This window comes from Rana temporaria, chromosome 12 (genome assembly GCF_905171775.1).
Source record: "Rana temporaria chromosome 12, aRanTem1.1, whole genome shotgun sequence".
In the NCBI taxonomy this organism is placed as follows: Eukaryota; Metazoa; Chordata; class Amphibia; order Anura; family Ranidae; genus Rana; species Rana temporaria.
In genome coordinates, this window is record NC_053500.1 from 48,217,434 (window position 1) to 48,231,767 (window position 14,334).

A 14,334-nucleotide genomic window follows, 5' to 3' on the forward strand; every position below is an offset into this window, starting at 1 on the left:
ACTACAAGAAACGTCTTTCCCCTGTGCTTGCCAACAAGGATTTCTCCACCAAGTACTAAGTCATGTTTTTCTTGGGGATCAAATACTTATTTTACTCACATTTGTATCATGTGTTTTTTCTGGATTCTTGGTTGATATTCTGTCATTTAAAATACACCCATGATAAAAAAATGTATAGACCCTTCATTTCTTTGTAAGTGGTCAAACTTACAAAATCTGCAGGGGATCAAATAATTGGCTTTCCCCACTGTGTGTATGTGTAATATATATTTATTTATATATTAGGGTTTCACCAATGCCGATATCGGTACTCGCGAAAAACGCGCCGATATCCGAAACAGATAACGGAGACGTCAGCTTGGGAGCCGGACGCCTCCTCCTCCCCCTGTCCTGCAGCTTTTCTTCCTACAATTCCTGCAAGTGTGTTTTTATTAGATTAAAAAATTGATTGATTATGGTCACTGTGTACAAGGCTGTATACAATGTAGAGATGGGAAACAGAGCTCTGCCCAGTGACACTTGTACTGAGCCCTCCTTGTGTTGCATCCTCCTGCCCTCCGTGCGCAGCGTCCTCCAGCCCCCCGTGCGCTGCGTCCTCCAGCCCCCCGTGCGCTGCGTCCTCCAGCCCCCCGTGCGCTGCGTCCTCCAGCCCCCCGTGCGCTGCGTCCTCCAGCCCCCCGTGCGCTGCGTCCTCCAGCCCCCCGTGCGCTGCGTCCTCCAGCCCCCCGTGCGCTGCGTCCTCCAGCCCCCCGTGCGCTGCGCCCTCCAGCCCTCCTTGCGCTGCGCCCTCCAGCCCTCCTTGCGCTGCGCCCTCCTTGCGCTGCGTCCTCCAGCCCTCCTTGCGCTGAGTCCTCCAGCCCTCCTTGTGTTGCGTTCTCCAGCCCTCCACCAGCTGTCACCTCTGCTCCCATGTCTCCCAATGACCCTCCCATCCCCTTCCCCCCAGCAATCACAGCCTTTTCCATCCAAACTCTCCCACCCCACAAGCACCATTTCACCCCACCCTCAACTACCCTGCCCTCACTTACCCATCTACTCTCCCCCTTCTCCCAGCCAGCCCTCACCCAACTCCCAACTCTTTCTAGGCGATAGACATCGGTAATTGGTACTTGCAAAAAAGTATCGGTACTCGTGGTTTAAAAAGTGGTATCGGTGCATCCCTGATAAAGATAGATATCTATCGATCTTTTTTTTTTTTTTTTTTAACCGCCAAGATAAACGCTGCAAAGCTTACCATCAGCAGGCTGCTGGAAATTGATATAAGCATAGCCAAGGGACCGACGAGTGGTCAGATCACGACAAACTCTGATAGACAATATCGGGCCTGCTGGTGAAAACTTTTCATATAGCATTGCTTCTGTGACATCTGTATGCAGGTCCCCAACGTACAGGGAGGCTAGCGGGTATCCTGGCCCGGCTGCATTCATGGCAATCTGAAAAAGGGTAACAGAACCAACAATTTTACAAAAAAAGTTACATTAACACAACTACATTGCCTCGAATGATCTAATGCAGATACAAATGTACAAGACAGGTCATATTTCACACATTGACAGAAGCACTCACCTTGACCCAAGGACAACGTTGGCAAGGAACACTACCCCTCGGGCATTCCAGGCATCACTGGACTGACTATACAAAAACCACAGCCTTTGTGGAAGCACCAAAATCTATTCGCTGGTGCTGCCACCATTTGAAATTCTGTAGGTCAGGGATACCCAATAAGGAAAAGTACTAATGAGAATAAAATAAAAAGGTAGTCATGCCCCTAACCTAATGATATCAATCCAATCATCAGTTCATTGTAAATGATTCCTAAAACCAATTGCATGACAAAATAAATGGGAAGAGAAGTTGGGTAGAAAGAATTGGGCTCCTTTAATACAGTAAAACCTTGCGAGCAGAATTCGTTCCAGAAACATGCTTTTATTTCAAAGCACTTGTATATCAAAGTGAATTTCCCCATAAGAAAAAATGGAAACTCGAATGATTCGTTCCACAACCATTTATTCATAGGTCTTTCCGTTTATAGTCCATATAAAAAGATTATAGCAATGCGATAGGTTGTGTAACCATAAAATGTCTATACACAAGGGGATTAGAAGCAAAATCCAACAGGAGCTACAGAGTATAAAAGAGAAGAGAGGCGCCTCCAAGTGTAGCAATATGTTGCTAAATGTTGGACCGTCATTAAAATATAACCATATTGCTACACTTAGAGGCGCCTCTCTTCTCTTTTATTTTATACTGAGTTGTGACATGACGCTACTTGTATATCAAAACATTGCTTGTATATCAAGTAAAAATGTATTGAAAAATTATGCTTGTCTTGCAAAACGCTCTCAAACCAAGGTTTTACTTGTATATTGAATTTGGAAAATTCATATAAAATACTCATTGGATGGCATCTTAGCCAATCTCAGATAGTAAAATATGGACCTGAACACCGTACCGTTTCAGCAACTGACAAGAGGAAGTTACAATGCTCCATATCTGTTGGTAGTTCCCTAGGCTGCAAAGACTGTGGATTGGTCCATGAAAATCCTAAAAGGATAAGTTGTCCTTTTTGGGCAGAATTTCACTTTTGTCATCTCTGGCCCAGCCATTCCAATGTGCTCATCTCTCACTTACCTCATTGATGTAAGCTTTGAATTTTCATGTTTGGGTGTTTGAATTTTTTTTTGCTTTCATCACTTCCTGTAGATCAGGGGTGTCAAACTCCATTTCCTTGCGGGCCACATCAGCATTATGGTTGCCCTCAAAGGGTTGGTTTATCGGCAACCCAGGCATCCCCCTTACATCAGGTGACAAGAGCCCCCCCACCATCAGAAGTGGAGCGCAATAAAAAAAAAACCCACACACACACTATCCCTTACATCAGAGCATCCCTTGCCTGTGCTGCTGCTAGGAGGGCTGGACAGAAGTGCAGGATCTACTGCTGAGACCAGGTGGAAACGGGCGGGGGGGGCCACATGAAATGGCCTAAAGGGCCGGATTCGGCCCGCGGGCCTTGTGTTTGACACCTGTGCTGTAGATCATGTGACATCCAGGAAGGTTTGAATCCCACAATGCACCATCAGAGAAAAGGGCGTGCTCACCACTCTGCCCCCCCCCCCCCAATTACTATAACACTTTCCTACCATTTTATGTACAATCTCCTTAGATCTCCCATCAGCTATGTAGTTCAATGGCCTGTCTGATTTGATACAAATAGAATAAAATTGTTCAGGCGTTTCATCCTATTCCATAGATCTGGTAAAATTGTACAGAGATTGTATAGCGTATGGCCAGCTTTATACAAGTGTTCATAGATGGGAGTGGGGGGGGAGACACTCAGCTGTCAGGTCCAGTTCACAACGCCACGAATGGGAACTCACACAGGTTTTTTTGGGGGGCGTTTGGCAAGAAAAAACAATTGATTTATTCCCCCCCCCATGAGTGTTGATGGGGGGGAATCCCTCCCATGGAGCTACTGTGTTCTCCCAGTTTTCGCAGATAGCCGTCCCGGCTGAGAGAACACAATGATTATTGCTAGAGGCTGAAGACGCTAAAAATCAAACATGCTGCCCATAGGTGGATCGAATCTCTGCCAGTTCCATCTGAATCGGCCAAGAATTGTTTCATCTATGGCCAGCATAAAGCGGAGGTTCCATTAGAAAAAAAAAAAATTAAAAGTCAGCAGCTACTAACACTGTAGCTGCTGACTTTTAATAAGGACACTTACCTGTCCTAGCCGCCAGCGATGTCGGCCCCCGCCGAGGCCAATCCTCGATCCTGGCAGGTCCAAGCGCCGCCATCCACAGTAAGGGAAACTGCGCATGCGTGAGCAGCGCGGCGCTTTGTGAATGGGCCGGCTGCTTTCTGGGACACACACAGTTCCCAGAATGCAGCGCGCCCCATTTACAAGAAGATACCGAGTGTAGGAGGAGGAAGAGAATCCGCCGCGGAGGATGAAGAGGCAGATTTGGCACTTCCGCATAACAGCTATTTAGGGTAAGTAAAAAAAAAAAAAAAAAATTCCCTTTTTTTTTTTTTGATTTCTGGTGGAAATTTTTTTTTCCAGGTGGAACCTCCACTTTAAGAAAGGTAATTCTGTATACCAGTGAATATGGAGTTTTTAGGCAGCCAGAGCATAAAAACTGTATCCATGGAAGGATCTCCGGAGCAGGGTATGAACCTTGGGACCCCAATTATGGCATAACACCAAAAAATAAAAAATAAATATTTTTTAAAGTTAGAGAAAAGCTCACCTTTGCATCTGTGCACCATCTAAGCCCAAATCTATAGGTCACAGCCGAAGCAAAGGAATAAGGGGGGGGTCTCTTGTGGGATTCATTATGGGCTGAGCTGGCATTACCTGGTCTTAGTACTTTAGGCAGCAGAGCCGGGAACCTAACTAACATAGGGTATACATTTCTGGACCCCAACATATTTTCCAATGCCACACCTGAAGTCCCTAGAGCAGGTTTTGCAATGGGGTTTAGACACCCCGGTTTAGCGGTGATCTTGAAGTCACGTAGTTGGTTTGCCAGTTTGTTTGCTAGCAGTACAGTGGCTACAGGCAAGCTTTGTCACTGGTCTGTCAGGCTCAGCTTAGCAATTTTTTGACTTAGACATGGTGCCTTCAATAAAGAGCCAGCGGTCCAATAGGCTGGTAACTCTCTTTAAATAAAGAGGAGCACCAGAGTCAGTTCCTGACAGGCAAAACTAAAGTACTCTAAGGCCGGGTACTCACGAGCAAACATGTACGGTGAAACCGGATCAATTAACATGCATAGGTAGGGCAGAGAGAGAATGTACAATGATTTTCAGTACCAGCTTACCCATTGGCAGAAAGGATCCAACGCAAATAATTGCGATTCCCCCTGTGATCAGCTTGCGGAGGGAGGCCACCATGTTCTGCTGCAGCCTACAGACATGGCTGGTTGTCTACTAAGGATGAGCTCTGGCGTGTTTGCATAGAACACGTGCAGAGCCCTCCAGGAAGTCTGCACGGCGCTGTCGCAGTAATCCTGTCGCAGTAATCGGTTGCAAACCTCAATTCGATTGTATATTACAATTGGATTTAACCTTACAGTACCAACGCCATACCAGAATCACATAGCCAATCCAATCGCCTTGCCGCACCGATGCGCCAATCCAAGCGCCTTGCCGCACCGATCCAAGCGTCTTGCAGCACCGGTGCGCCAATCCAAGAGTCTTGCCACACCGATGTGCCATTCCAAGAGTCTTGCCGCACCAATCCAAGCGCCTTGCCGCACCGATGCGTCAATCCAATCGTCTTGCCGCAGCGCTCTAAGCGCCTTCCAAGCGTCTTGCCGTGCCGATGTGCCAATCCAAGCGTCTTGCCGCGTCAATCCAAGCTCCTTGATGCGCAAATCTGAGCATCTTGCCGCACCGATCTAAGTGTCTTGATGCGCTAATCCAAGAGTCTTGCCGCACCGATGCACCAATCCAAGCGCCTTGATGCGCCAATCCGAGAGTCTTACCGCACCGATAAGCCAATTCAAGCTTCCTGCCGCACTGATCCAAGCATCTTGCCGCATTGATCTAAGCGCCTTGATGCGCTAATCCGAGACTTGCCGCACTGATGCGCTAATCCAATCGTCTTTCCACACCAATACGCCAATCCAAGCGTCTTGCAGCACCAATGTAAGCGCCTTGATGCGCCAATCCGAGAGTCTTGCCGCACCGATGCACCAATCCAAGGGCCTTGATGCGCCAATCCGAGAGTCTTACCGCACCGATAAGCCAATTCAAGCTTCCTGCCGCACTGATCCAAGCATCTTGCCGCATTGATCTAAGCGCCTTGATGCGCTAATCCGAGACTTGCCGCACTGATGCGCTAATCCAAGCGTATTTCCACACCAATAAGCCAATCCAAGCGTCTTGCCGCACCAATGTAAGCGCCTTGATGCGCCAATCCGAGAGTCTTGCCGCACCAATGCTCCAATCCAAGCCGCACCGATCCAAGCGCCTTGATGTGCTAATCCGAGAGTCTTGCTGCACCGATGCGCTAATCCAAGTGTCTTGCGTGTGTGCCAATTCAAGCTTCCTGCCGCACTGATCCAAGCGTCTTGCCACGCCTGACCGCTAATCCAAGCATCGTGCCACACCGATCTAAGCGCATTGATGCGCCAATCCGAGCATCTTGCCGCACCGATGGGCCAATACAAGCGTCTTGCCGCGCAGATGCACCAATCCAAGCTTCTTGCTGCGCGGATGTGCCAATCCAAGCTTCTTGTCGCGCCAATCCAATCGTCTTGCCGCGCCAATCAATCAAAATCCCTTCTAAAACTTTGCAACTAAAAGGCAACTATTTTGGTCAGAAAGTAACTTACCGTGCCGTTGAACTAGCGCTGAAGTCACCATATTGTGCAACACACGTCCGTTGGCTGGAGTGCCATTGGATGGGACCGCAGCACACCAAACGTGCGATATCTTTACCAGCAATGATCATCGCCAAATGCGGAACATGCAACAATCTGTCCATGTCTTAGAGCTGGACCCCCCCCATCTACTGGGGAACTACAAATCCCAGCATGTCCGATGACCTGGCAAGGAAAGGTACTTCATCAAGAGCTACAAAGGTGCAACAAACTTCCATTAAAGTGAACATGGGGGCTGCCATTGCTGATCTCCTTCTGAAAATGCTAGTTGCCTGGCTATCTCTGAACAAGCATGCAGCCCAGGTAAGTCACCCAGAGAGTAGTGCAGCCAGGCAACTAGCATAAGGAGGTCCAATGGCGGCTCACCAGCCACGCACCTGTAATCAGCCATATACACTATACATGGTGCAGGTAATGATCACCCCACACCAGTCTGCCGACCTGGGGGCCACACCATACACACTACTACTGACACCCCTACCTAGTAAGATCTCACTTAAGGTAGAGGAAGACGATGGAGAACGTCCGATCACAGCTCACACCAAGCCGAACAGGCCTTTGCTGTCTACGCCACACCTCCTTGGTCCGCTACGCAGGAGCGGAACCGTTGTAGGGGCGGGGCTTTCCTCTGCTGAAACTTATAAGGGGGGCGGAGCTGTCCACTTCTACAGCTTCGGGTGGGGGCGGAGCTTCCGCTGCTTGGACCTCGTGTGTGGGCGTGGCTTATCGGGTCCCTTAGCTACATCCGGCACACTAGAGCCTGCCATGCTTGTTTACTTCCTGCCTTCCCATTGGTGTCCAATCACAGGTGGTGCTGTGTTCAAAGTATATAGAACCAATCACAGAATACCTTATAAAGTTGAATAAAACTCACTTTCAGTATTAATACATTTGCAGTGGTTATAAAAATAATCCCTGGTGATCCTGCCCTGAAGCAGCTTATTCAGGCATTTCCTGTTATAGAGTGACAACGCTCTGTGTGTGCAGGTGTCTCAGTTTTGCTCTTATTGTGTCACACTGTCCAGCAGATTTCTGAATGGGACTATGGCGGCAGAGGGCCACTGTAACAAAACCATCAGCGACTAGGGTTGCCAATTTATCCCTTTAAAACTGAACACATAGGAATCACACAGGTTCTGAGGCTAATTTAATGCAGATAAGGCACTAAATGAGTCTAACCCCTTCCTGCCCGCCCTATAGCTAAAAGACGGCTACAGCGCAAGCTTACTTTGCCAGGATGGTGTCCATGGGCATCCTCCTGTAATCGCGATGCCTGTGTGCCGCAGGGTATATAGGGCCAATCACAGCGGCCCTTTATCACATGATCAGCTGTGTTCAATGACCGGGAAGCATTATGTAACACAAGTCGGTTATCGGCTTTCCTTTCAGAGACACCTACACTAATTAATAATCAGGGCACTAATAATCAGCAGACCCATCAGTGCTGCCAATCGATGCCCACCAGTACTGCCAATCGGTACCCATCAGTGTTGCCAATCAGTGCTCATCAGAGCTGACAATCAGTGCCCATCATTGCTGCCAATCAGTGCCTCCTCATCAGTGTCACTGATAAGTGCTACCTATCAGTGCTGACAATCAGTGCCCATTAGTGCTACCAATCGGTGCCTCCTCATCAATGTCACCGATCAGTGCTCATCAATGCTGCCAATTGGTGCGCATTAGTGCTGCCAATCAGTGGCTCCTCATCAGTGTCACGATCAGTGCTGCCAATCAGTGCTGCCAATCGGTGCCCATTAGTGCTGCCAATCAGTGCCTCCGCATCTGTGTTACTGATCAGTGCTGCCTATTAGTGCTCATCAGTGCTGCCAATCAGTGCCCATCAGTGCCTCCTTATCAGTGTCACGATCAGTGCCCATTAGTGCTACCAATAAGTGCATCCTCATCAGTGTCCCTGATTAGTGCTGGTTATCAGTGCTAGTCAGTGTTGCCAATCACATACCTCCCAACTGTCCCTGATTTCGAGGGACTGTCCCTGATTTGGAGCAATGTCCCTCTTTCCCCCTCATTTGTCCCTCATGCTCTTCATTTGTCCCTCATTTTGGTCTGATCCATATAGTTGTATATAAAATGCACTTTTTATCTATCAAAAAATGTTTCCCAGCACTAAACATTTCATTGGATTTTTAAATTGCTGCATTTGTAAATTCCAAAAGCCAATATAAAGGAATAGTAGTGGTAAAAAAAGCACTTGTGGGTTTAACCAATCTTATTTTTTTGTACAATTCTCCTTTAAGGGGGCGTGGCAAGGGGTGTGTCCTATTCCTGCATACTTTTGCTGATAGGTGTCCCTCATTCCCATCTCAGAAAGTTGGGAGGTATGCAATCAGTGCCTCCTCATCAGTGTCCTGAATCAGTGCCACCTATTAGTGCCGCCTATTAGTACCACCTTTCAGTGCCACCTATCAGTGCCGCCTGTCAGCGCAGCCTCATAAATGCACATCAGTGCCACCTATCAGTGCCACCTGTCAGTGCAGCCCCATCAGCGCCCTTCAGTACCACCTTTCAGTGCTGCCCGTCAGTGCAGTCTCATCAGTGCACACCAGTGATGCCTTATTAGTGCCACCTATCAGTCCCCACCAATGCCGCCTCATCAGAGGGTGAAAGTGCCCAGGAAGCAAGTGGTTAATTACCACGTTAATCAGCCACAGAACTGGACCATCACTGTGACCCTCACAGAAAGTGTGAACCCAGCCTTAGTTTATGTCAAATCCAGGAGGCATTAGGCGCCCATTAAGGCTAAGTTCACATCTATGCCACGTTTGCACGCACAGGTCACACTTTCAGCAGCAATGAGCTGTGCCAACGAGAACTGTGGGTAAAGAAGTCCCAGATTTTTTTTAAAAAAAACAACACCATGCAGTTCCGCTTGCAGGAAAAATGCGGGGATGCCTGTGGGTCAGGAATTCATACGATTTTGGTGCCGCCATCTTTGAATATCTTGCATGTACACAAGAGTGTAGCAGGATGTGACAGAGACCTGCTTCACACCTGTACATACAAGAGGGCGTTTCTGCCACCAAATCTTGAGGGTGCTTTGCTCCTGGGCTGGGCATGTATGTTTTTTTTTTAGTAATGGTGGCAATCAGCGACTCTCTGCTCGTCACCACCGCTGCCCGCCTCACAGCCTGTCAAGTCTCACTCTCCGGGCCCCGGCTACTACTGGGTGGGGGGCGAAAGAAGATCACTCTGCCAGGGAAGGCAAGGAGAAAAACAGGCAGGCGGCTGGCCAGGACTTGAGCTAAGGCAGAAGAACATGCCAGCGTAGCTGAATGGGCACCCGAAACTGAAGACATATTCCCTCCGCTCCGACCAGCACATGATCATCAGAAAGGGGCACAGATAATGGGAAAAATACAACCCCCCTCCCCCCCAAGCTACTAGGAGCGGCGGAGAGGAGGTGTGCAATTCAGATTTTTTTATTCTGCACTGACTGTCTTTGAAATTACCCAAAAACTGGGGACTGAAATGGCCCGGGGACAGTGTCCTCAATCTGGGGACTGTCCCCTGAAACCGGGGATGTCTGGTCACCCTAATGTACAGAAACATATGCTAGCAGGCCTAAGGTGCATCCGTGCACATGCAAAATCTTGTGGCGCTCTTGTTGATGAAAATTGTGCCCAACAGCAGATTTTAGAGGATCTGATGAGGCAGCGGGGCCCCAATGTCATTCTGGCCTAGGCCAGAGAGCAGGAAGTGGAAGTTGTTTAACCAGTTGACCTTCGGAACATTTACCCCTCTTCCTGACCAGACCATTTTTGGCGATACGGCACTGGGTTACTTTTATTGACAATTGCGCAGTCATGCAACACTGTACCCAAAAAAAATGATTTTTTTCCCCACAAATAGACATTTCTGTTGGTGGTATTTGATCACCTCTGCATTTTTTTTTTTTTTTTTGCACTATAAACCAAAAAAAGACAGAGAATTTTGGAAAAAAATATATATTATTTACTTTCTGCTATAAAACACATCCAATAAACAAATTGAAAAAAATTAATAAATTTACGCCAATATGTATTCTGCTACATATTTTTGGTAAAAAAAAAATCACAATAAGCGTATATTGATTGGTTAGTGCAAAAAGTTATAGGGCCAGATTCACAAAAGAGATACGACGGCGTATCTCCTGATACGCCGTCGTATCTCTGAGATCCGCCCGTCGTAACTATGCGCCTGATTCATAGAATCAGGTTACGCATAGTTCTCACAAAGATCCGACAGGTGTAATTGACTTACACCGTCGGATCTTTGGCTGCAATTCTAGGCCGGCTGCTAGGTGGCGATTCCATTGCGGTCGGCGTAGAATATGCAAATGACTAGTTACGCCGATTCACGAACGTGCGCTTTGCCCGTCGCTCTAAATTTCCGTCGTTTCCGTCGAAATACGCGGCGTAAAACTAAGGCTGCCCTCTAGGTGGTCTAGCCAATGTTAAATATGGCCGTCGTTCCCGCGTCGAAATTAGAAAATTCACGTCGTTTGCGTAAGTCGTCCGTGAATGGCGCTGGACGCCATTTACGTTAACGTCGAAACCAATGACGTCCTTGCGACGTCATTTAGCGCAATGCACTTCGGGTAATTTTACGGACGGAGCATGCGCAGTACGTTCGGCGTGGGAACGCGCCTAATTTAAATGGTGCCCGCCCCATTTGAATTAGCCGGGCTTGCGCCGGGCGGATTTACGCTACGCCGCCGCAAGTTTACAGGCAAGTGCTTTGTGAATCAGGCACTTACGCTGTAAACTTGCGGCGGTGTAACGTAAATGGGATATGTTACGCTGCCGCAGCGCAGCCAGATTCTATGTGAATCTGGCCCATAGCGTCTACAAACTTTAGGATATATACTGGATTTTTTTTTTTTATACTACTAATGGTAGCGATCAGCAACTTATAGCGGTAGATACGCCGACCTAACTCAGAATCTGCTCTGACCTATGTTTAAGTGTATTCTCAATCAGAGATACGCTTAAACATATCTAAGATACGACGGCTTGCGCCTTCCTATCTTAGGTTGCAATATTTCGGATGGCCGCTAGGTGGCGCTTCCATTGCGGTCGGCGTAGAATATGCAAATTAGTAGATACGCCGATTCACGAACGTACGCCCGGCCGACGCAGTACTTTTACGCCGTTTACGTAAGAGATAGGCCGTGTAAAGTTAGAGCTAGGCCCTAGTTGGAATAGTAACATCAAGTATGGCCGCCGTTCCCGCGTCAAATTTTTTACGTCGTTTGCGTAAGTCGTCCGTGAATCGGGATTTACGCCGTTTACGTCCACGTCGAAATCAATAGGCCCGTGAGGCGTACTTAGCCGCAATGCACACTGGGAAATGTAGGCGCCCGGCGCATGCGCAGTATGAAAAAAAACGTCAAAAACGTAAGGTCAAGCCTGCATGCTCGTAAATCCAAAGTACTCACATATCAAAGCGAGTTTCCCCATTGAAGTCAATGGAAACCAAAATAATTTGTTCTGCATTGACTTCAATTGAATGCAATACCGCATGCGGCCAGAGGTGGAGGGTGCCGGAGAGCCTCGCAAACAGACGAAAAGGCCTGAGGATACCTCGGCTGACCTTGGCAAACCTCGGAAAGACTTTGTTCCCGAGATTTGCCGAGGTCAGCGGAGCTCTCCTCTGGCTTTTCCGTGCATTTCCGAATCGGCTCCGCTTGGCTCCGGCGCCCCCCACCTCAGGCCAAACGCGGTACTGCACACTGCTTTGGCCTGAATCATGCTCGTTTTCTGAGACAACACTCGCAAACCGAGTTATGATTTTTAAAAATACAGCGCTCGTATTGCGAAACACTCGTTAACCGCGTTACTTGCAATTCGAGGTTCCACTGTATACTGTGACAGCAAAGAGCCAAACATATCGGCACCACCTGAAGTGGAGGTGAGGTCTCTGGCTAAACTCAAAACACAGGTGATGGACAGAGGAGCTCATGGCGGCAGGTCTCCTTAGAAGGAGACTAGAAAATACATGAAACTGCTGAGACTGCCTTTGCTTTCTGCACTGCTGGGACTTGTAGTTCTGTGTGGCATTCCGGACACTGATACGTAGATTCAGTAAGAGTTAGGTCGGCTTATCAGTAGATAAGCCGACCTAACTCAGAATCTACGCGGACGTATGTTTAAGTGTATGCTCAAACAGAGATAGGCTTAAACATATCTAAGATACGATGGCTTGCTCCGTCCTATCTTAGGTTGCAATATTTCGGATGGCCGCTGCGGTCGGCGTAGAATATGTAAATTAGTAGATACGCCAATTCACGAACGTACGCCCGGCCGTCGTTTGCGTAAGTCGTCCGCGAATAGCGATTTACGTAGTTTATGTCCACGTCAAAATCAATAGGCCCGTGCGGCGTACTTAGCTGCAATGCACACTGGGAAATGTAGGCGCCCGGCGCATGCGCAGTAAAAAAAAAACGTCAAAAATGTAAGGTCAAGCCTTATTAACATACAACACCCCCCCCCCCCCCTTACACACATTTGAATTCGGCACACTTACGCCCGCCCGCTTTAGGCTACGCCGTCGTAACTTAGCAGGCAAGTACATTGTGAATCATGTACTTGCCTAGCTAACTTACGGCGGCGAAGCCTAAACACGCTAAGCTATGCCGCCGTAAGTTTAATCCTTTCTCTCTGAATCTACCTATGAGAATTTACTCTATTCACTGCTCTTCCTTCATGTCTGGGTGGCCCTGAAGCTGAGGTCAGGACACACAGCCCTCCGAGGACCCACAATGGCTTTGTGAAGGACCTCTGCCCTCTGAACCTCCTTTTCCCTTGCCACCCTGCCTGGACTTCTTCCACTGAGGGCACTGTTGGCTGGTGAGTCCCTTAATTGTTGCCCTGTTAACCACTTAAGCCCTGGACCATTCGGCCCACCAAAGACCAGGACACTTTTTGCGATTCGGCGCTGCGTCGCTTTAACTGACAATTGCACGATCGTGCGACGTGTATGCCAAACAAAATTGGCGTCCTTTTTTCCCACAAATAGAGCTTTCTTTTGGTGGTATTTGATTAAATTTTTTGCGCTATAAACAAAAATAGAGTGACAATTTTGAAAAAAAAGCAATATTTTTACTTTTTGCTATAATAAATATCCTCAAAAAATACATAAAAAAACGATTTTTTTCCTCAGTTTAAGCCGATATGTATTCTTCTACCTATTTTTGATAAAATAAATCGCAATAAGCGTTTAATGATTGGTTTGCCCAAAAGTTATAGCGTCTACAAAATAGGGGATAGTTTTATAGCATTTTTATTAATCATTTTTTTTTTACTAGTAATGGCGGAAATAAGCGATTTTTATCATGACTGCGATATTATGGCGGACACATCGGACACTTTTGACACCATTTTGGGACCATTGTCATTTTTACAGCGATCAGTGCTATAAAAATGCACTGATTGCTGTAAAAATGAGGGGTCATTCCAGAAATGTCCACTGGGTGAGTCTGTGGTCCAGGGGTGCAATACCACCCCTGGCCGGCAGTTGGAGCCAGAGGGGTTCTGGCAGAGCAAGTTTTCCCCAGCAGCCAATTAGAGGAGTTTTCCCTTGCGGGGCATGCTGGGGGAGAGTATATCTGTGACAGGGGTCATGTGTTAAGAAATCGTCCCCGTTCCAGGTGCGGTATCCACCTTCAGGGTGCGCACATCCATGGACCCCGCCGGCGCGGCCCACCTGGCCAAAGCTGCAAACTGCATCGAACCTCATCCGGAGGAAAAAGGGGACCCCAGTGCTTCGCTGGGTTCCTGGACCTGTTGAGAAAATCCCAATCTGGGATCGGGTGTCCGGACCACTGACAGGTATGCTTGCTGTCATCTGGGGACCTATATAGGAAAAGTCTACTGGGAGGATTCGCTCTCTTTATTCACCTAAGTCCTTTATTGAAATTGGCCTGTGCCAGAGGCCCTAGAGCCAGGTC

The 14,334-nt window shown here is 47.9% G+C and overlaps 1 protein-coding gene across 5 annotated transcripts in view; it reads right to left on the reverse strand.

Annotated features, from left to right (window-relative positions):
- LOC120919568 (embryonic polyadenylate-binding protein-like) overlaps positions 1–7,008 on the reverse strand; it is a 154,664-nt gene extending 147,656 nt beyond the window's left edge. For 4 of the 5 annotated variants that reach the window (XM_040331779.1, XM_040331777.1, XM_040331775.1 and 1 more), the window contains exons 1-2: positions 6,871–7,008; positions 1,235–1,433 (exon numbers count right to left, since the gene is read on the reverse strand). In XM_040331779.1, coding sequence (XP_040187713.1) covers positions 1,235–1,427 — 193 coding nt within the window. In that variant the 5' untranslated portion in view covers positions 1,428–1,433; positions 6,871–7,008. The remainder of the gene's footprint in view (positions 1–1,234; positions 1,434–6,870) is intronic. The other variant, XM_040331776.1, reaches the window with a different exon arrangement.
- Positions 7,009–14,334: the final 7,326 nt, after the last annotated feature.